Here is a 23,527-nt window from a genome sequence, read left to right as displayed (position 1 = left end):
ACATAGGACAGGGATGCTTCTGTCCCCTTCAAAGTAGGCTCCTTAGGACCTCACACAGTTCTCCCAATATCATCAGCTGCCCTGTCGTGTTTTCCTGAATCTCCACTGTCTGAAGTAATTCCTCTTCCCTTCTCCTACAATCAAAATCTCTGCAGATGGGGGAGGGAGGTGGGTTCACCTGGGGTGGGGTGGAGGGATGGGGAGAAAAGGCATACAACTGTAATTGAATAACAATAAAAAAAAAAAAAGGAAAAAAAAATCTCTGCAGCTGAGCCACTCTCCGGACATTATGTCCCACTTTAGTTTGCTTATTAATTTCTTAACCACTTAAAGGCTGAGTACAAATGGCTAAGCTCTAGTTCATTGGAACGAATGCAGGAGGAAATAAGCAACAAGTTTTGTGCCCAGAGAGCAAAACAAACGAGCCTCCGTAATAAAAAAAGCTACGAAAAAGCGCCGCGAATTCCTGAGAGCTTTCTAGGAAATTCTCTTGCTGCATTAGCAGCATCTCCTGAATTCCGGCTCCTGTGGGATTAGATTATCCGACGCCCCGGCCCTTGGACTTCATTAAGACTTTAGGAGGTGGAGGTTTGAGGGGTCAACAATTGCCTGGACCCAACAACCTATTATACATCAAGGGCGAGAAAGCCGCTGATTTCGGAAGCCCGCGCGGAGCCCGAAGCCCCACTACCCCCCTCTCTCCCAGGGACCGCGCTCCGCCCTGCGGCTGGCTACGCTGCACATGGGCGGGGTTTCCGTTTCCGGTGGCGGATTGTTGACGCCTGTGGCTGCTGCGGTGGCTACTGGACCGTTGGGGAGGGACAAGTAGGGAGGGGCGGGTGGGGAGGGAAGGAGGCGCAGTGACCAGACAGCGGAGGGTGCTGCTGAGGCGAAGATGGCAGAGGGGCCGGAGGAGGCCCGAGGCCGCCCTCCCGGGCAGGACGACGGCGGAGGGGACCACGAACCGGTCCCATCCCGGAGAGGCCCTCCTGCCGCCGCTGCCCCACGCCCCCAGGACGCGTCGCAGGCCGAACCTCAGGCCCCGGGCCTCGCGCCCTCTGCGGCGGCCGCGGAGGGGTCGGAGCCGCAGCGCGAGCCCGGGCGTCGCGCGGAGGCGGCGCCGGACTGCGGCGCGGGGCTGAGGGAGCTGGCGGGCTGCGAGGCGCCCGAGCCCGGGTCGCCGCCGGAGAAGCCGGCGCGGCTGAGCGCTCGCGAGTACTCCCGGCAGGTGCACGAGTGGCTGTGGCAGTCTTACTGCGGCTACCTCACCTGGCACAGCTGCCTGGCCACCTTCCCAGCCTACTGCAGCCCGCAGCCGCCCCCGACCAGCTACCCCTCGGGCGGCGGGGCCGCCCCCCAGGCCGCGGCGCCGCCGACCCTCCAGCTGGGCTACTACAACCCCTTCTACTTTCTGAGCGCCGCGACTGCCGGGCCTGACCCGGGGGCGGCGCCCGGCGTCGGCTCTCCCGGCCCAGCCGCGGGCTCGGGACCCCGGGCCCCTCACGTCCAGGGGCCCGGCCGGACAACCCCGGCGACGAGGGTAGGATCCGCCGCCCCTTCGCGAACACCGAGCGAGGCCGGGCGCCAGGCAGGTGAGAAGTGCTGGCGAGCGGCTGGGCAGAGCTGGAGGGTCTTGAGAGAACGACGTGGGAGGTGGAGTAGGCTCGCTTTTCACACGTGTAATTGCTGCTGCTCCTCCGACTGCTGTTCCTCCGTGTGCTTCAGCTATAGTTTGCCCGGGCCTTAAATTCCCAAAGTGTACACAGAGGCGGGACAGTTTCTTCTTCATTTAGACCTGGCGCTGCGAATTGATTCCCTTACTCCTGGGACTAGTCGTTCCGCGTGTAAAGAAATCTCTGCTCCTCAGCCCATCCTCTTGATTTCCACGCTCCGGAGAATGAGATGCAAAGCTTAATTCTCGATGGCAAACATCCTGGGGGATGGGGTGCGTGTCGGGGGCTTGATGGGTAATGCTGGAAATAATCCAGGCGTAGATTTATATTATCTATATATTATAGAATATATGGTAATACAGAATTAATTCTGTATTGCTTTTCTATTACGGACAATGGAACTGATGGACATAAAAGGAGATTTACGTGAATAAAAATGGAGTTATGAAACTTTGACTGGATCTAGCTGAATGACCTTTATATTGTCTACTTCTGTAGAAGAATTAGAATATTTTGCCTTAATTTCACTTTTTAGTTTATCATTTAGAGTTTCCTTTATGCAGCCGCAGATATATGGGACAAGAGTTAGTTTCTGACTTTGATCCCATTCAGAAGTCAGTGGGACACTTTGATGTATTATCACAAAGAAAGCGAGACAAACTGAGGAAGAGAGAAACTGAACAGAGGGATTTACTTTGTACTAATTGTCTATATTTAACCTTAATTTTTACTAAAAAATATATAACTTAGTGTCATAGGCTTGTGATTTTGAGGCCCTAGTGAAATGCATTGAGTGCCTTAAATAATTGAATTTACCTGTGAAATCATTTTTTAAACATGGAGATGAAAGCAGACTTTAAACTCTTCATAGTGGAATGGTGTTGCTGTATTTTAATAACATGTACTGTGGGTGGAGTGAATGCCCATGTTGTTGCAAGGTTTTGTGTGTGTGTGTGTGTGTGCGTGTGTGCACGCGCGCACGCGCGTTTTGTTAGCGAGTTGTACCTTGACTTTACATTCTCCATTTGTTTACCTAGCTTGGGTTCCAAGGCCTGTGTGAAATGATTCGTTTTCCTAACTTTTCTTTTTTAATTTACAGGCAGAGAATATGTTATTCCATCCTTGGCCCACAGATTTATGGCGGAGATGGTGGATTTCCTTATTCTCTTTTTTATAAAAGCAACCATTGTCTTAAGCATCATGCACCTCAGTGGAATAAAGTAAGTTAAGACTATGTGCAGTAGGTTTATTAAACCTACTGTCTAGAAATCTCGTTGCGTTCCGGTCATGCGTGCGCGTATGGGTAATCAGCCTGCCGGGGCCGTGACTTCTTTATAGGAGCCTTGTGAGATTTGTTTTCTTTCCTGTCAGTTTTAAGAAAAAACTACAAAAAAGAGAGTAACACTTAATAAGTTGTGAGAGATCTGTGGGAATCTCCCATCAAAAATAGGTAAAGGGAGCTCCCAAGCCTGGTTTGATTTTATTCAACGATTTTCTCAGGCAGAACTCATTTCCCTCTCTCTACATGTAAAGAGTTTTTGGTAGATGAACTGTGTTAATCAGCTACATGGCATTTCCAAATGGGGTTGCTTACGTTATCAGGGAAGTCCCAAGTGAACTGCGGGGTGTGCTATTTATTTGAATAACCCACCTTTCATGTTATTAATCATAGTAATTATCACTTCCTAAGTACCTTCTACATGCTAGGCATTGAGCTCATCTTTTTATATGGATTCTTAATCTTACACCATTATGAGCTGTAGAGGTTAATGCCTCCATTTTTATAGAGACTGAAATTTGGGTTTACAAGAAGCCCAGAATTTACAAAGTTGTGAAGATGATAATAAGTGACAGACAGAAACCCTTGCAGTCAAATTTCAGGGCTCTTGCCAGGTACCTGAGTGTTACTGGGATTCCTTTCTGTCTCTGCCTTTCTTACCCTCTTACTTGCCCAAGTACCAACTCCTTCCTGTTGAGTCTCCTGAATAACCTTCAACCCAGACCATTTTTTAATCATTCTTTCTAGTTCAGTGACTGTCATCTGTTGCCTGCATCATAGCAAAAGGTTTCTAACTGGTATCTCTGTCTCCTGTTTTATCTCCGTCTGGTCTCTGATGTACAACCACAGAGATGATAAATTGATTCTGCTCCTTTCCTGCCTTAAAACCCTTCCTTCAGTGCTGTCTCATTGTCTCCAGGGTAAAGTCTTGTCTTCGTACGGTTTAAGATACCCTTATTTCTTAATCACTGTTACCTCTTACACTTAATATTTGAGCCATCCCAAACTGCATATACCTTCCATCCCTGTCTTGCTCCAAGGCCTCTCCCTTGTTAGTCCCTGTCTCTGAAACGTCTCCCTTATCAGTCTGGCTAATTTCTGTCATCCTTCAGATCTCAGCTTAAATGCCATTTCTGGGAAGCTTCACAACTGTACCTGGTATGTGTTTCAATAGTACACTGTGGTTTTCTATCACACCTCTCATCTCACTTTATTATTACTCACTGTTCTGCCTCCCTGCTTGGTTAGAATCTCCATGAAGGCAGGCGCCATGTTGACTTCACTCACCATTATAGCCCCAGGGCTTGGACCGAGCCTGCTCCTGACAGTGCTGCCTGTTTGTGGAATAAGCTAATGTTTTGTGAAACTAGATGGTTGGAAACCTAATGATTAGTTTAGAATTTCAATTAAAGTTTATGACTAATACTAATAGAAAACAAAAATCAATGCAACTCATCTGATAACTAATTCTTTGTAACCCAAAACTTATTTTGTGTAGGGATATCTCTAAGTTTGCTATGCATTATATAATAGAAGAAATAGATGAAGACACATCAATGGAAGACCTGCAGAAAATGATGGTTGTGGCTCTTATATACAGATTATTAGTTTGTTTCTATGAGGTAAGCTACTGACTTCAGCAAATATTAGATACTAATTTTAGATTATCAGTCCAAGGAAAAAGAATTAATGGAAATTTACAATTATTTATGTATTTGTCAAATGTCTCTATTTTTCCAAATATTTTTAACATAAAACTCTTCACAATAAAAAAAAAGAACTCTCTGAGAGGAGACATTTTATAATTTCTCTGTACTGTATTTCTATCCCATGGCCCAAAAATGTACTTGTAAATTAGTTGTGGAACTTGAAGTGTATTTTTCCATAGAAACAACTGGGTCATCGAGAAACATTAAACAACTGGTGGTATCGAAGATGTTCTCTTAACATCTTAAGAATATGCATCGAAAGGTCAACCTTTGTGTATTCTGTGAAATTCTTTAAACTTGAAATTTTTAAAACATCAATATGGCAGAAAAACTTACTTTTAAATTTGGTGTGGTTGAGTCCTGGCTGGGTAGCCCAGTTGGTTAGAGCATCCTCCTGATGGGCCAGGGTTGGGGATCCAATCCCGTCAGGGCACGTACAGGAAGGAACCAGTAATGCACGAATGAGTGGAACAACAAATCGATGTTTGTCTCTCCCTTCTCTCTCTCTCAAAATCAATAGAAAAAATAAAATTGGTATGTTTGAGCTGGTAAATTTTTAAATTATCCTTCTTTCCTTAGATAATTTGCATTTGGGGAGCAGGCGGAGCTACTCCAGGAAAGTTTCTGCTGGGGCTTCGAGTTGTGACATGCGATACATCAGTGCTGATTGCACCAAGTCGAGTTTTAGTGATCCCTTCCTCAAATGTTAGCATTACAACGTAAGTTCTTATCTTATTCTACTATGTACTGATGAAAATTACTATAAACTTTTAGTTGTCAATAGAGTTCGTAAGATACCATTTAATATAGTATTTTTAGGATGTTGGATTTTTTCTCCATGGCATACTATGATAGGCTTACATTCATTAAAACAAAGTTTGAGTGTAATTATATAATTTTAGACCCTCCTTCAGTATACATTTTCAAGAGAATCATTTGATGAAATAAACTCATGATAATGAAAGGATGAGTTGGGTGTCAATGCTGTGTCAGTGCTTCTTGCCTTGCCTAGGTTTTTACTCTCTAGACCTGTGGACCTTGGGTCAGGCACTGATCTGCCTTGAGCCTCCCCTTGGTAATACCTGTCATCATACCATCTTGAATAGGTAGTAAGAGTTTTGGTAACAGTGCATGCATGTATGCGTCCTGCTTGTAATACTCCCAGTACTCCTGGTTGGCTGTTGGCATCTGCCTCTGGGGGAAGGTACAAAGGGTGATAATGGAAGTTGTGAAGGTGCGTAGGTGGTAATTGTTTGAGCAAAACAAGATACTGGCTGGAATTGCTGCCCGAATGATTCAGAGTTGGATTGTAATTAAGATTGCCCAGATAAAAAGGGGTAATGGTTCCTTGGAACATAGGCGTAGTAGATGTGGAACACAACTTGTGATTGCTAGAAAGTAGGTCTGAAACAAACTGTCTGGCTCCAGAGCCCGCTCTTAGCCACTGTGCTTTTCTACAGCCTTTGAGTATACTAAAAGGCAAAAATCATAACATTTGTAGGATAATTTCCATTCTAAGCTATTGTTGAAAGTTTTCTAAGTTTTTTTTTAATCAAATCACAAGATTCCACAAAGAAAGAGCACTGATAAAAGCTTTAACACAGTAATTTAAAATGCCAGTGCTGCCCTGGCCAGTGTGGCTTCGGTTGGAGTGTCTTCCTGTAAACGGAAAGGTCTCCAGTTTGATTTCTGGTCAGGGCACTTGCCTGGGTTGCAGGTTCAATCCCCAGTAAGGAAACATACAAGAGACAACTTCTGTTTCTCACATGTATGTTTTTCTCCCTCCGTTGCTCCTTTCCCCTCTCTCTCAAATCAGTCAAGCATATCCTTGGGTGAGGGTTAAAAAAATGCTAGTGCTTCATAGAAGATAGAAAATGAGACTGCAGTTAAGTGTACTCAGTTTAGATACTGAAAACACACAGGACTTAGAAAAGGTAACTAAAGTTTGGGAATGGTTTTCTTCTGGCAAAATACTAGAAAACACTATAAACTTTGGTTCACATTGTAAGACATATTAACTACTTTTCCTGTGAAAGGTTCAGTCTTTTTTGTTGATGAAATCTTTAGAACTTTGAAAGTAACTCAGATACCAAAGGTAAAAATTCTCAACTATACTTTGAATGTTTTAAATACATATTTTGAACTTGATAGAATATTCATCTATATGATATGTATACCATTTATCTGATTTTTTTGCTTTATTTTTTATTCTTAGGTCCACTATACGAGCTTTGATCAAGAATTTTTCTATTGCTTCTTTTTTCCCTGCTTTCATCACACTGCTCTTTTTCCAGCATAATCGAACAGCCTATGACATTGTAGCAGGAACCATTGTGGTAAAAAGAAATGGGGTCAGATGATGCCCCCAAAAGCCCTGAATTCCATACTCTCTGGAATAATACAAGACTAAATTATGTATCAAGGCCACCAGTATCCCTGAGTTACATTAATTGGTCATTTAGAAATTAAAACAGTCGCTCCAGTGTGATACGGGTGACTATTCTTAAAGTATTGATTTTACTTGAATGCCAAGAACTTTTCCAGAAGAAAAACCTGTTGAACTCAAGTGTTAAAATTTTACATCAAAAAGAAAGCAAGTGGTTTCCTAATCAACAGTGGACAGTGTATATACTAAGATCTAAAGCGTTAGAATTTGCTGAAAGCATTTTCAGCTCCGAAATCTCCAAATGAAACTAAAAATTTATTTTGGTTTATCCCAAAATGATGGAAAATGTCCAGTTGTGTTTTGTAAACACATTATTCATCTTTTAGTTAAAAGTTCTTGGGGAGATTGTCTTTGCTTTTAGGGGGGAGGGGCGGGCAGAGGATACAAATTTGATAAGCCACTTACCTCCTATCCCTGGAAGTGGTGAGTTAGCTGCAAGAGAAGGGGGCGAGGCAGGCCTAGCAGTTCCCTTACCTAAGGTTTTAAAATCTGTACTAAGGTATACAACTACTCTTAATGCTTCAACATGTATTTTGGGGCAAGTTGCATGATGATGAAAAAGTATTGTCATACTGCTATATTAACATTGACTTTTTGAAGAAAAGTTAGTGATTGCTTTTAATTGGGGGGGGGGGTTCACTGTAAACTTAAAATTCATGTGCAGGTATTTTTAGTGCCCTAAACCAAACTCTAAGTGAAGAAAAATTACTTCCATCAAACTGTTGCATATTCACTGTAAAACAATATTCCCAGTATGTGTGCAGCATGAAGAAAGTATTAGTGCTTTTCAGTGTTCTGAATATAACTTCTCTTTAAACACAGGTATTTACACACTACTTTCCTCCTACATTTTATATAGCCTCGTAACTTTTGAAACATCGAGTTACACAATCGGAATGTTTCATGACTGACTACTGGGTAGCCTGTGAAATATTAGCAGTTTTACTGTCATGGATGTTCTGAAACAAGAGGTGTATTTCAAGGTATTAAGTTCTTTGGTTCTGTGAGCCAGAGTCTTCTGTTTTGGGCCTGCCAGGGATGGGGGTTTGAGGGAAATGTTAAGCAAAATAACACTGTGTTGCCATTTTAATTTATTTTTCTATTGAAACAAAGTTACGGAGTTGCAGGTGTGTTTGTGCTTTTATTAGATGGCCCAGTTAGCTGTGCCAGGATCTACTGGAACTAAGTTTTGTTTCTTAGATGTTTTCTCCAACTCTGATATTATTTCCAAAAAAAAAAAAAAGCAAAAACAAAACACTAAATTATGTTGGACAGTTCATAATTAGATTGTTTAAAAGGGGTCAATCTAGGCTTTATTTTTGGTCTTAAGTTTATTAGCAAATGTAAGACACATCTATTATCACTGTATCCATTTTTAAAGGACAGTTTTCTTTGATACTTAAAACTGAAAATAACTATATTTTATGGCTATAGAAACATTAACAGTACCCTTTTTTACTGTAAAGCTTCATAAACCATGTTTTTCAAAATAATTTTATATGAAGTCCAACAACACAGCAAGCCTGTCAGTTAAGTGTGGCAGAGCATTAAAACAGATCACTCACTTGTAGCCTCTGGGAAAATGTTATGGCCCTTCACAGTAAAAATAGTAAAACTAAAATTTTATTAGACTAGAAATTAGGAAATGTTACATAAATGTACCACTTAATATACACATACACAATTTTTGCCACTGATTGGGAATTCCAAATTGAAATGTCCTTCAGTCATGTAACAATGGAATTTAATTTATTTCTTCTCAGATATTGGATGGTTTGCCATATAGGCTATTTTTATTTATATAGTAAAACAAAGCAACAAATAGTCCTATTTAAACTTGTTACACATAAAACAGCGCACATCTGTGTGGGTTCATTTAGATCCCAGTTATACTACATAGCCCTATAAAATAAATATTATAAAAGCAGACAATAGCAACAAACCCAGGCCTGTTTCTACTTACGAATTCAGCACTTAGGAAGAGATTTTGACTCCTGATAATGGGGGGGGGGCAGGGAAATGACAAAACAATGGGGAAAGAGGAGCCCCTTTTTCTCTTGGGGTTGTGGAGAGTAGAGAATCCCTCAGTACTTTTCTATTTAGTATGTATAATTTATAGAAATGCTGATTTTCTGTGTCAAGTATAATTCTCATACTGAAGCTCTGGGCGTAAAGGCAGAAAGTTGTCTTCACAGTACAAACATTCATCACTTTTACAATATAAGCAAATAATGGAACAAAAATTAGGAGTCAAGATGAGCGAGAATCCGTTTCAATGAATGTGCTCTAATGGTTAACTTCAGGCAAACAGAAATCTCAGTACCCATTACCAAAGGAAACCTGAGTGGCTGGTTCGCCTTGAGAAAGTCCCTAATTCATGCTGGGCCTGGGGAGGTTAAGTGTGAGTGCTGGCAGGCTTTGCTTTTAGACTAGGCTCTGACCACGCAGATAAAGCCAACACTTTTTTTAGACATTAAGCCTTTAAAGTATTGCCCAACTGATATTTATGTAGGACTGGTTCAGAAGTTGCTTCTTTCTACCTAAACATTCACCTTCCCATTATACTCAAGTATTTAGAATCGGAAAAAATTGTATTATATATGAGGGCCACTTTGTCTATAACAACAAATCTTAAGTGTTTTTTGTTTCAAATGGTGGTAAAAATTGTTTTAACTCTAATGATGTTCCCTGTGTTTCACTAATGCTTAAGTATTTCCAGCAGAAGGAAGGTAGAAGTTGAAAATTAAACAGTTTGCTACTTGGGAATAAAGGGCTTTTTGAAGGGAATAAGGGCATTAAGTATTTTCATTGTATACCTATCCCAGGCTATTGTTTCTTTTGAAGAATATTTCTAAACAACAGTGATCTTAAAATCCGACAGGCATTTCAATTATTTACCATTCCCCACCCCCCACACCCAGTGATCAAAATCTTTACAATATGTACTTCGCTGGGTGAAGTTCCTCATTTCAAACTAAATGTGTATTTCCTTGCCGCCATTGTGGTAGGGCTTGACCCACAAACAGTATTTAATGCCCTGCCTATAAATAAGGCATTCTATTTTCAGTAATTTGTATGCCACCAATTTGTATTCTTTTGTCTCAATAAATACTTGGTCACCAATGATTTTGTGTTTTGCCTGTGTCTTTGTTGTTTGCTTTAGAATCTCCTAAGGGAGACTTTCCTTTCATGCACAGCTTTCTGCCTTCAGGAGAGTGACTACAGCAGTCAACTAGAGTTTTCAGAAATACAGGTCTACCAAAATACCCTATTTTGCTGTGTGTAATGTGTACTTTTTGCCCAAATTTTTGAGGGAAAAGTAAGGATGTACATTTATACGTGGGGTAGTACCTGAAATACCTTGTATCTGTTCTTGTGTTTTTAATTAAACTTCTTGTACCATAATATGTTCAAAAATAAATACTAAAATTCCTCTGTAATAAAAGTATCAATATAAATAAAAATTTGAATTAAAACGACCTTTTCCCTGAAGGTTTGGGTCCAAAACGTGGGCGCACGTTGTACATGGGAGTGCATTATACATGGCAAAATCCGGTAATCATCCACTTTTTGGGATATATTCTTTTAGCAGGTTATTCAAAAGTTACCCGTATATGATTAAGCTTAATGGCAAATTAATCCTGTCTTTTCTTAAAGCTGTTAACTATCCACCTATCATGCAAGATGTTAAGGACCCAGAAATTCAAGTCTCATAGCTAATAAATGACAGCTGGGTGGTTTAAATTTAGTTCTGGTCTTATAAGCATTTCCTATTCTAACCTTTACAAATCTAGGGGACAGGATACAAAACAGGTTCTTCAAGGACAAAGATAATGAAGGATAAATGTAGCTAAACTGTAGCCTGGTCTGAGTCATGTACACAATGTGCTGTTATGAGCTCATTGGATCCAGTTTGTGGATCTAGAGTGGACTTATTTTTTAAGTAACTTTTATTTTTAAAGATACTTTTAGAGGGGAAGGGAAGGAGAAAGAGGGAGAGAAACATCAATGAGTGGTTGCCTCTGTGCACCCCCTACTGGGGACCTGGCCTGCAACCCAGGCATGTGCCCTGACTGGGAATCTAACTGGCTACCCTTTGGTTCACAGGCTGGCACTCAATCCACTGAGCCACACCAGCCAGGGCCCTAGAGTGGGCTTTTGAGTTTATACACATTGCTCATACATAAGGAAATAAAGGCACTGACATGGTCATACAGTTGGCTATGTAGCTAGACCCAACACACCCATTTCCTCAATTTTACTATACCAAATTTGTCAGTTTTCATTAATACACAGGCTGACCTTCGTAAATTTCCATTGAGTTTCAAACTATAAGTAAGCAGGCCCAGGAAATGAGTCATGGCTTGCATAATACGTCAGTCAACAATGGACCACATATACAACAGCTGAAAAAAATCCCATTGCCTAGTGATGCCATAGCCGTCACATCGTCAAACTACACAATGTACTGCAATTGCCTATGGTATTCAATACAGTAACATGCTGTACAGGTTTGTAGCCAAGGAGCAACAGACTATACCATATAGCCTCGGTGTGCAGTAGGGTATCCCATCTAGGTTGGCGTAAGTGCGCTACATGATGTTTGCTCAGCAACGAAGTAACCTAACCATATTTCTCAGGCAACCCATGACTGTACTAATTCAATTAAAGCAAATATAAATTCTTCCCAGGCTAAACCATTTAAGGCTTGATTATTTGTTAAAGTTAGTCTACCACTTTTATTTCAAATGAAATCTTAACACAATTTCAGGGGAAAATTTGTAACAAGTTTAAAGACAAGTTTTTCTATGGTCTGAATTATACTTTTGCTTGCTTAATGCCTGAAATCATAAACTACTCAAAACAACCTAGCACTTGAAGTGGCAAGTCTTCCAGGTGCTTATTTAATGATGCAGATTTTTAGACCCTACCCAGACCCAGTGAATGAATCTGTAATGAGAAGGTCCTAGAATGTGCATTTGACAGTTATATTGATGTACATTGAGTGAGAACTACTGACCCTCTTGTCTGTCAGCCAAGTTATATAAGCATACCTGATTATTCAATCATTGTACATAAAGCATTCCTCCGTTCAGAGATTTTCAGTGAAAAACAATTCCTCACTGGTCCAGCAAGAAAAGTGGGCTAATACTGTTTTCTTTCCATGTTTACCCCTCCTTCCACAAACAGCCCTCAATTTTCACTTGTGTATGGAGCATATAACCTTAGCCGGCCCAAGGCTGCTATCAAATCCACAAGGAGTGGATTACAGCCTGAGCCAGTCTGATAAGGAGATACCTCTGCCGAGCTTGAACAGGGACAGGGTGGAAGTTAGAGCAGCTACCATAAATAGACTCCAGAGCTGCCATGTGTAGCCTGAGAATTACAGCCACTGAGACGGAAAAAACACGTGTGGAGTCCTGAATACAGCCCTGTATGTTTCAGTTTAGGGGTCCACAAGAGTTCACCTTTAAGAAAAGCCACTTTAGGGTTTTCAGTCACTTGTTTCTTAAAAAGTTGCTAAGTAAAAGAAAACCTTCCCAGCACATTTCTTAGGAAAAATCCTCCCCAGAGCAGAAAGCCTAATGCTCCCATCCAGACTGGCCTAGGGAACGGTGAAGAATGAACGCACCTGCAACTTAGTTAGGCACTAACTTCTCCGCACCAAAACCACAAATTTCCAGTTTACGTCTTCCAACATTCACCACCACTGTTTGCCCCCAAACAGGTCCATGTCAAATGTGCATTATAATTACGAAATTTCTACCCCCAAGCCAGCACTGGATGATGGCCCAAGATATTTTAAAATATATCTTAATTTAAAAAAATATTTTTGCGTTGTAAACACACACCAAAAAGCTAAACATTTTTAGAGTTCTGAATCTACAACCAGAAGCTCAGCGAAACACAAGTCAGCATAACATAACTGTGCATTCAAATTGAAGAATAAAATTACCAAATGCTGTCCCACAAGAGATCTTTTATGGATCACAGAAAAGAAATCTAGTTAAAAAAAACCTGGTAAAATAATCAGAAAAATCACAAAAGAAACACTGAAATTTTTGTGGGCTGCTCGGGCCATATATCTCCAAGAACTCAATTAAAAACCAGTGTCCAGCCCTGGCCAGACGGCTGAGGTGGTTGGAGTGTCGTCCTGATACACCAAGATTGAGGGTTCAGTCCCCGGTCAGGACACACACAGGACGCAACCAGTAAATGCATGGATAAGTGGAACAACAAATCAATGTCTCTCTCTCTCTCTAAAATCAAATAAAAATTAAAGGGAAAAAGGAAAACCAGTGTCTAGTCATCTATCAAGGAAGATACAAGTATAAATATCTAAGTATAAGGAAGATACAAGGAAGATAGGTTGTGTGTTTATTTCCAACTTTTAAAAGGTAAGCCAATTGATGTATATGCAAAGGAGGCAGATTCCTAGCACCAGACAAAAAGCATGGGAACCTTCAATTTGTTGTAAGTTCAGACATTTCCCCCCTTCACTTAGGAGCTATCCAACTCACTTAAAAGCATTCTCGGAAACTTGTCTTCTAGCTGACCATCATTAACCTTTATAAAAAAGGTCCCCTTCCAGAGTTAACAGAACAAAAAGGATTTCACAATTTTTTATTGATGGCATTTATCCCATGGTTTAACATGTTAATTATACTGTAATAAACATGGCTTTAATATTAAACTTTTCCTTATTATCCAAAGTCACCACAGTCCATTTCAGTAAATATAAAAATATATGCTTAATACTTTGTACAATACTGGTTTTTGGTCCAAACAAAACTGGATCAGAAAAGCCAATAAATTCACTTTAAGAATCCCCAATTTTTTTTAAAGATTTCCAAATGGATTTAGGCAACTTTGAATAATGGGATTTACATAATAAAATCTGAGACAAGACTAAACAAACAACAAAAATTCTAACACAAAATTAAAACTTCAAGTTCACAGATTTATGTTATGCCAAAAAAGTACAGAAACAAAATTGTATTTACACAAGTTTCATAATAAAATAATGAAAAAGGCAAGACAGGTGATAGAAGAATGAAAATATAGAAAGAGCATATAATTATTAAGTGGAGAAGGAACTAGATCTAACAAGTCCTTAGCATGGACCGTTCTTTAATCAGGCTTCCTCTATCAGAAGATTTTAGTGCACAATACACCCAACTCACTCACTCCACACACACACCAGCACAAACTCAGCATAGAAATCATTCATTTCAATATTCTCTAATCTATACAGAATTCCTCAGATATAATTACAATATTAAATGCGTTCCATAAACGCATATCAACGCACACAATGCATACAGACGAAGAGGTTCTATACAAAGCCATTCACTGAGCGGGCTCTATTCCTGAATTCAGCCAGCCTACGCCGAATCAGTGAATAATCTGCTGGATCATAAAATATTTCTGCTGAAGAATCAGTCACCAGTCTAGCTATTAATTGTTTTTTAAAGGGCATGGCGAGAGGTGATGGTAGGGCTTTTGTGAAGAGGAAAATTCCAAAATTAAAGAAGTCCTTAGGCAGATCTGACTTCAGATAACCCCAGCATGTCGTACAATCCAGTATCTAAAAGCAAGACACCAGCTTTTGTTAAAACTTGTGCGAAACACCACTGTGACCTTTATTTCCTGCGTCTAACAGCAGTCTTTATCTTGCGACCAGAAACTGATGTCCCAGAAGAGAACGCACTTTTCCCATTTGACCTGTGAAAAATAAAAACTTCAAAATGTGACATGATGCTCAAAATTTCAGAATTATAATATAACTCTAAATGTGACCGGTGACAAGGGGGGAGAAGAAACATTGTTCAAGTCAACAAACTTTCTGTTGTACGCTCCCCCCAACACACACACCCGTGCTATTTTTATTCAGTCTGTGATTCTCCAAAACTCTAATATGGTAAATCGATATTAGAAAACACCCTTGTTTTACCTGAAATATACTGCACTTTGGTGATTTTAAAAACACACACATTCGCGCACTGGCACGCACCCTTACCGTGTGAAATTCTCCACTTCAACAAAAAGTTCTCTTACCCCACTGTAAAGGAAGCGGACAGCTGAGTAAAAGGGAAGCCACCGGAACCAGAGGGCTGGGCCGAGGCTGCAGGTGTGCTCGGATTCGCACCAAACGTGAAGACTCCTGATGGATTGTTGTTTGTGAAATTGAAATTTGTAGTGCTGCTGCCAAATTGGAAAACTGAACCTGCAATAGTTGAAGCAAAAAAACACTAAAGTAAAAATGATAGTTTTTCTGTAAATGACCCTGACCCTTTAGTACAAAATATAGTAAACAGTTAAGCTCTCTTATGGTCATTTAAAAGAAAATTGAGTATTTTCTCTATTGACACAGAACATACTTGACCACACGCCGCAACAAGTGACCCAACTTACCCATGACCAAAGAAAAAAGGGCAGAATGGACTTCCAGTTAAAGATAGCAGAATTAATAAGCAATTTAGCCTACCTTCTTCAAAAATTCTGTTAAAATAATAATAAAGGGCTTTTTACAAAGATGGGGGAGAGGAGACAACAGGTTGACTGGAGCTGAATACTAAACCTAGCAGCAAGGAAAACAGACACAATTCCATTTATCCTAAACATACCCAAAGGGCTTAGGTTTCAGGTACCTCTGGAAGAAAGAATGATGGTGTGACTTTAAAAAAAAAAAAAAAAAGCAAGGATGGTAGAGTAAGAACCGGATACCCAAGTTCAACCCCTCCCCAACACGAAACAAGATATATGGTCATTCTCCTGTCTACCCAAGCAGAAAAACAAAGCTTTATTCTCTGGAGAGGGGGCAGGGTCATTCTGCACTGTCAAAGGCCACAACACTGTATTGAAAACAGAAGGTTTAAGAGTAAGGTTGATATCACGAATATTGAGAACAGCAGCCTTCCTCTGACTCAGCTCCCAGAACGCTGGCAATCGGGACAGACTTAGCCTCCAAGCAGGAGACTATGAAGGATCTTCTCGGGGAATCTGAAAGACCTAAACCTACCAAAGGCTAGATCTTCCCAAGTACACAGGACAGTCAGATAAAACTACAATTAAATTCAAGACCTACATGCCCTATCCATGTACAAAGAATTATCAAGTGTTATTTAGGTGTCCAAAATTATCAGAATGGGAGAAAATATTTGCCAACCTAATATCTGATAAGGGGCTGATATCCAAAACACATAAGGAACTCCAACAACTCAGTAGTCAAAAAAATCCAAATAACCCAATTAAAAAATGAGCAAGAACTTGAATAGACATTTCTCCAAAGATAAAATACAGATGGCCAACAGTTATATGAAAAGATGCTCAACATCACTAATGACCAGGGAAATGAAACTCAAAACCACTATGAGATATCACCTCACCCCTGTTAGCATGGCTATTATCAAGAAGAGAAGAAATAATAAGTGTTGGCGAGGGTAGGAGAAAAGGGAACCCTGGTGCGCTGCTGGTGGGGATGTAAATTGGTAGTCACTGTGGAAAAGACCAGTACAGAGGTTCCTCAAAATATTAAAAATAGAACTATCATATGATCCAGTAATCCCATTCTGGGTATATATCAAAAGACTTGAAATCAGTATCTCAAAAAATATTTGTGTTCTTGTGTTCACTGCAGCGTTACTCACAATAGCCAAGATATGGGAACAACCTAAATGTCCACTGGCAGATGAACAGATAAAAAAAAATGATGTATATACACACAATGAAATAATATGCAGCTATAAAAAAGGAAATCTTGCAATATCAAAGGAACATGGTTCAGTCTGGAGGACATTATGCTAAGTGAAAGAAGGACACATGCTCCATGATTCACCTATCTGAATTGTCTAAAATAGTCAGACTCGCAGAAGCAGGGAGAAGAATGGTGGCAGCCGGCGCCAGGAGTCGGGCAGCACAGTGGGGTGGGGTGGGTTGCTATTCCACAGGCACAAAGCTTCATAAAGATGCGTTAAGTTCTACAGATTATACAACATTGTGCCTACAGTTAACAATACTGTACACACTTAATTTTTTAAGAGGGTAGGCCTCATGTTAAATATTCTTAACACAATTTACAAAAACCCAAAACCAAAACTATGAGTAGACCATTGAGAAGCACCAGACATATGAACAAAATATTTCATAGGGAACACGAAGACCAAAACAATAGAGAAAATCAATTTTGAAGAAAACTAAGCAAAAACTGTAAGGAAAAAAACCCCACAACTAATCGATAATGTCCTCAAGAGATAATAGATGACTCTTCTGAAATAAAAACAGGATATAAAAAAGAAGCACCCACAAAATAAAAAGGAATGCTTGGGAATAAAAAAATCACACTAGTCAAAGTAAAATCGCAAAAGAACAAATAGTAAGCAATTAGTTGAAATATTCTCAGAAAGTACAATGAAGTCAAAAAGTAGGGGGGGGGGGAGGAGACAACGGAAGTTTAAAAGAAGGAGGCACAAAATCTTCAAAGAAATAATTCAAGATAATTCCCAAGAATGGAAGTTCACAAAAGGACAAATTAAATTACTAATACAATCAGTGGATAAAAATGGAACCAGATAAAGGAACATTCTTCTGCTAAGTCAGAACACTGGAGGAGAAAAGATTCTAATGAGATTCCAGAGAGAAGAAATAGGTCAAAAAGCAAAGATCAAGGAGGACTTCAAGAGCAATTTTGGGAGCCTCGAAGTCCACAACAGAGAAATGTCTTCAAAATTATCAAAATTTGAATATCAAATAAATATTCAAAATTATTGAATATATATTTCCAATCTAAATATATATTCAAACAAAATCTCACCAAACAGGGGGGCGAAAAAAGATCCTTCTGGAAATGTAAGGTCTCAAAATATTCTTCCCTAAATCCTTAAGAAATCACTGCAAGGTTTGCTCTATCAAAACAAGGAAGGAAGAGGGAAGAAGACATGACATCCAGGAAAGAGAACTGCCCTTAAGAGGAAGCTAAAGGGAATCTCTGAGATAACTGGATCTCCAAGAAGGATCTCCAAGACCCCAGTTAAACAGCAGGCCTCTATAGAAAGCCTGGCGGGAGGAGCAGTTGAGAAAATTCTGTGAGAAAGTTCTTTCAGATACTGAAAAACAGCCAATGTATTTGAAAATATTGAGAAGAGATCTACGCAAATGGGAGAATAGTTATAACTAATAATAAGTACAAAGAAAATGTTAACAAACGGAATTACTAATGCCAGAGGAAACAAAATTTTGTGTAGGAAAAGATCACATTACCACACAGCATTTGCATACTCAGAATGGTAATCTAAATATACAGCACCACTCTGTTAGCAAGATTGAGGGAAACGTTACCTTTGTGAAAGACAGCTAAGCTCTCCAATTTCATATTGTGAGGAAAAATATTAATAAATCCCAATTAAAATGGTTACCGTAAGTCACAAACTTTGCTGTATGTACTGACAAGGGACTAATATCGAAAAATATCGAGAATACATAAAGAACTCTTACAAGTGAATAAATTAAAACAAATGAACCGAACAGAAAAATGGTCCAAAACACTTACAAAAAGAATTCACAAAAAATAAAATCACGTAGATCCAAATACGAGAACCTTCGTATACAATGCTGGTAGGATGTGATTGGCACAATCCATCAGGAAAAGTCTGTATCATCAACTGAAGTAGAAGATATGCACATACCCTTTAATTTGGCCATTTCTCTCCCAGGTACACATACTGTAGAAAAAGACACATATGTGCCCAAGGCACATACACAAGAATGTGTAGAGCTGTACTTCCTGATAGCTAAAAACAACTCAGACAGTCATCAACAGTATACGGAAAAGCTGTGGTATATTCATTTACTCTACAGCAATGAGGAAACAAATTATATGTAGTAACATGGGTGAAACTTACAAAGAAGATAGAGTGAAAGAAGCAAGAATCAAAAGACCAGCTACAGGACTCCACTTATATATTTAAAAATCAGGTAAAAACTGTATTTCTAGAGATGTATGTATTAGTAGTTAACTTTAAATAAAACCCAAGAAAAGCGATTACCCTAAAAGTCAAAACGCCATTAGAACAAATGAAAGAAGAGAGACATGTCTTCAAAACGGGACACAGAAGGGGCTCCTAGGATGTGGTTACACAAGAATTTGCTTCAACATTATACTATTCACTTATATTTCATGCTTCCCCACTTGAGGTTATATTTCACAATTAGAAAAATACAGTGCAATTTTGAGAAAATACATCATTAATTACAAGGTGGGGCAAAAGTACGTTTATAGTTGTGAATATGTCAAACAGTTTACTTTTGTATTATTATTTAATTATTGTATTATTTTTCACATGAACAACTTATATTTTCCATATAAACCTACTTTGCTCCACCCTGCATAATATCATGTGATTAACCATATTTTAAAAAACCACAGAAACATTTGTTTAAATATGCAAGACAAGTGAAAAGGTTTATATCATCAAATGGAAAGTGTCCCGAGACAACTCCGCTGCAGTGCCCTGGGAGAGAGTGCCAGAGCTGGGGTGAACTTTCTGCAGTAAACCCAATCACAAAGAAGGTTAGAAAACCCTACACCTGAAATCTAGGATAGAATGCCCCAAAAGGCAGATGGGGAGAAGTGGAATGGAATGAATCCAATACCTGAATCAAAGAGTTAAGGAACAACTACATTTTAATCAAATGCTTTAATACCTTAAAGCACCAATTTTCAATGAGTGTGCAGTAAGAATTTTTGAAACAAGCAACACCTGACTATTTAGTCAGGGGCACTGACCTCTTTTCCCTTAGACTGTCAAATCAAAAATGACAACAGCCCACACAACAATAGCAGTTTGATGTGAATGAATCAAAATTATACCTAGTTTTTTTTCTTGTCAGATTAGCAAAAATATGTAATATACATTTTGGTGTGCCCCGCAATTTCAGTAGTTTGTATGTGCTATGAGGTGAAAAAGGTTGAAAATCACTGCCTTAAAGCTTTAATGCATTAAAAATGCTTCATGTGTCAAAGCTGGGAATGTGGTTTACAGGCAAAACATACACCTCTCTATTCTGCTCAGTGTACAAGAGACAATAAAAACGTAAGGCATGCACGTTTCAAAGCTCAAAGAAAACAATTACATTGAAGACATACAGAATCTAAGTACGCAGTACAAACTACATCACTACTACATACACTCACTGGAATTTGGAGCTGTTCCAGAGCCAAATGCAGACTGACCAGGCTGTTGTCCAAACACAGGAGGCTGGGTACTGCTAGACACTGTCCCAAAAGTAGGTTGTGCGGGCTGAGAACCAGCAGAAAATAATGTTGCTGAAGATGATATAGATCCAAAGCCTGGGGGGTTAGGCTGGCTGGCACCTTGACTCTGTCCAAATGTTGGGGTCTGGTTAGCACCAAATGCTGGACTGGCAGATGGTGCTGAAGGTCCAGTGCCAAACACAAAGGAGCATCCTATAGGCCCAAAGAATTACTTAAATCATCAAGATGGCTACAGATAATCCTCAAGAAATCTCTATGAAGTCAAAGCGAAATTCAAGCTCCTTTTCAAACTCTTAGCTTGCTGAAAAAATCCCACCAAGTTTTGAAAATGAGTGTAAGAATACATTGCTTAGTAAAACTATATAGAATCCAAAAAAACTAAAACTTCTATTAATGAGACTCCCCACCTTCATAGGCAAAAAGGTTCTAGGTGAAGGGAATGTATCTAAGAAAACTGACCTCATCAGAAATTTAACAAGTTGCAGAAATCAGCTAATGCTGTAATCATGTATATACTACACAATAAGGACTAATGTCTAATAAAATAATCCCTGGTGTCTGATTACTTAACAACTTACATTCCAAAAAGAACACATGGAAAAAACAAGATAACACTCCTGCTGAAATTAGAAAAACTGCTTCCGAGAGTTAAATTATGTTAAATTTAAACACAAGATGTACATTACACCGCAGGGTGAATAACTACAAAATCCCAAGTATAGATGACATAAAGCCACCCATGCCATTTTTTGATAAGCTGCTGAATTAGCTCCTAAGAGCTGATATACTCTTAACTAAAGCCAACGCAAGGTCATGTGTTTTTTTTCCCTCTCTTTTTTAAAGTACCTGAAGAACTAGATGTAGTTGTAGCTCCAAAGTTAAAACCAGATACTGCAGTGTTATTACTGCTGGCTCCTGGACCAAAGACAAATGGGGTAACGGCTGTACCCGTGCTGGATGTGGTTGCTGGTTTGTTCTCTTGAGAAAACAGCAAAGGCTGAGATGTACTAGATTCGGCAGGGTTACCGAAGGCAGAGCTGCTCACAGAACTGCTGGCCTGTCCAAACACAAAGGCACCTGCCGGTGTGCTGGAGGAAGCGGTGGAACTACCAAATATGCTGCCACCAGCTGAAGTGGCTGGTGTACTTGAATTGGAGGAATTGTTGTTCAAGAAACTAAAAACTGTCTTTGTTCCACCTTGATCTGTATGACAGAAATTAAGAAACAAAAAAAATCTTTAGGAACAAGTAATAACAGAAAGCATTTTTCCTATCCCACAATCTAATAAGTCATTAGAAAACACAATTTTTTATATAAATTCATTCATCAAATGGGCATGTTATATTAAATTTTGATGTAGTCAAATACATTCATCTTTTCTTTTCTTCTTACACAGGAAAACCTTCAGCTCAGATTAGTAAATTAAAAATATGCCTTAAATCCAAACCTTACTGGAGAGATATTGTGCTTGGATAACAAATTCAGACAGTGGAAGATAACTGTACTTTTTTTTAAGAGAGCGGGAGGGAGGGAGGAAGAGAGGGAGAGAAACATCAATGTGTGGTTGCCTCTCCTGTGATGCCCGCTGGGGATCTGGCCCGCAACCCAGGCATGTGCCCTAGACTGGGAATTGAACCAGTGACCCTTTGGTTTGCAGGCCAGCGCTCAATCCAGAGCCACACTAGCCAGGGCAGCTAACTGTACTTTTGTAAATCTGATTTTGCAGTTTATGTTAACAGGATTAGAACTTCAATTTATCCAAATGATACTCAATTTTCTCTGCAGCATTTACTGACTAGTATATCCTTTGCTCTCTAATTTTTAACTATATCTTCATGATATATTAAATTCCAAATATATGTACATTTGTTTCTTCTACAGTTACTGTTAGTAGACTGTTCTAGTTATTGTAGCTTTATAGTCTGGTTTGATATTTAGTAAGGCAAACCTGGCTGTGTACCTGTTGCCCTCGCCAAAATTTTTGTGCATTTTCCTTCCATATGAATTTTAGAAATAGCTTAGCTTGTAAAGACCCACAAAAATTCCTTTAAGAACTGAAATTATATTCAGGGAGGGGGTTGAAAGGGAAGGAAATATTATCACTCAGGAACGAGTATTAAATATGTCTTTATTATGTTACCAGGTAACAGGCTCTACAGCTATTATAAAATACATATTAGAAATGTTAAAAAATACAAGTAAGATATGTTGTTCACTCTTTACTGCTGATTTTGGAGGAAAGCTATTGATTTTTATATGATGATCCTGCATCCAACCACCTTATTTAAGACTTTTTTTGGAAGCTCTTCCAATGTCCCAGTTCCAATACCGTCTACTCACAGGGCTGGCCCCGTTACGGCATGGGCATTAGCATGGTTTACAGAAAACGGACCATTTGAGCTCACTTTCGAATCAGTATGTAAGAGGTCACGGGTGTCTATTGCAGCAGAAACTATAATATAGAGATGCCATGATTAAATTTGATTAGAACCTATCTTACTTTTATTCCTTTTCCAATAGTACATAATTCAGTTTTTATTTTCTTGGAAAGATGTTTTTAAATTTCCAAGTAAAAACTTAATACACAGAAACTACTCACTCACACCTACTTGTTCTATTCATACTATTTTTTTTCAGGTCAAATTTTGATTTTATTTCCAGTTTATTATTCAAAAATGTTCACGGGCACTCAACTTTTAATTCTTTACTTATGTGAAAACATCTGTATTTTGCCCTTATGTTTGATGAAATTTGGCTGGTTATAGAATTCTAGGTTCGAAGGCCATTTTCACTTTGAGGACACTGCTCCGTTTTTAGCATCTGATGTTACAAACCAGAAGTCTAATGCTAATTTGTTAACTGTTTACTTGTGGCAAACAGCCTTTCTCTCTCTGAAAGCATTCAGCAATTTGACTTATTGCCCTAAAATTTCCCTGGTCTTTGTCAGTGAGTGCGCCACTTCCATGTTTAAGAGCAATGTCTTTCTTTACATCTAGGAAGTTTTCTTCTGCCACTTCTTTGATAGTTCTTCCATACCACTCTCTCTCATTTCTAAGCACTCTTATTCCAATTGAACTTGTGAATCTAGTTTGGATCAATCTCTCGATACTCTTGCAGCACTGTGTTCTAAAAAACTGCAATTCACCA

The 23,527-nt window shown here is 39.3% G+C and overlaps 2 protein-coding genes across 12 annotated transcripts in view; one reads left to right on the top strand and one right to left on the bottom strand.

Moving 5' to 3' along the window:
• Positions 1-840: 840 nt before the first annotated feature.
• FAM8A1 (family with sequence similarity 8 member A1) lies at positions 841-10,233 on the top strand. The gene is made up of 5 exons (XM_024565443.3): positions 841-1,592; positions 2,773-2,893; positions 4,451-4,574; positions 5,241-5,380; positions 6,877-10,233. The coding sequence occupies exons 1-5, from the start codon at positions 896-898 to the stop codon at positions 7,019-7,021; spliced, it is 1,227 nt and encodes a 408-aa protein (XP_024421211.3). The 5' UTR covers positions 841-895; the 3' UTR covers positions 7,022-10,233.
• Positions 10,234-13,716: 3,483 nt separating this feature from the next.
• NUP153 (nucleoporin 153) overlaps positions 13,717-23,527 on the bottom strand; it is a 72,647-nt gene continuing 62,836 nt past the window's right edge. For 8 of the 11 annotated variants that reach the window (XM_045199456.2, XM_024565392.3, XM_053920231.2 and 5 more), the window contains 4 exons: positions 21,227-21,583; positions 20,294-20,572; positions 15,166-15,334; positions 13,717-14,832 (listed from right to left, as the gene is read on the bottom strand). In XM_045199456.2, coding sequence (XP_045055391.1) covers positions 14,751-14,832; positions 15,166-15,334; positions 20,294-20,572; positions 21,227-21,583 — 887 coding nt within the window. In that variant the 3' untranslated portion in view covers positions 13,717-14,750. The remainder of the gene's footprint in view (positions 14,833-15,165; positions 15,335-20,293; positions 20,573-21,226; positions 21,584-23,527) is intronic. The other 3 variants (XM_024565393.3, XM_045199462.2, XM_053920228.2) reach the window with 1 other exon arrangement.

Source organism: Desmodus rotundus, chromosome 3, assembly GCF_022682495.2.
Source record: "Desmodus rotundus isolate HL8 chromosome 3, HLdesRot8A.1, whole genome shotgun sequence".
NCBI classification, from domain to species: Eukaryota; Metazoa; Chordata; class Mammalia; order Chiroptera; family Phyllostomidae; genus Desmodus; species Desmodus rotundus.
Note: the sequence above shows the minus strand (reverse complement) of the source record. Positions and strands in the feature narration are given on the sequence as shown.

Excerpts from the sequence above, each read along its gene's own strand:
- FAM8A1 (XM_024565443.3), top strand. The coding sequence starts at position 896 with ATGGCAGAGGGGCCGGAGGAGGCCCGAGGCCGCCCTCCCGGGCAGGAC. Across the intron at positions 1,593-2,772 it reads CGAGGCCGGGCGCCAGGCAG|GCAGAGAATATGTTATTCCA; the intron begins GTGAGAAGTGCT and ends TTTAATTTACAG. Across the intron at positions 5,381-6,876 it reads TCAAATGTTAGCATTACAAC|GTCCACTATACGAGCTTTGA; the intron begins GTAAGTTCTTAT and ends TTTTATTCTTAG.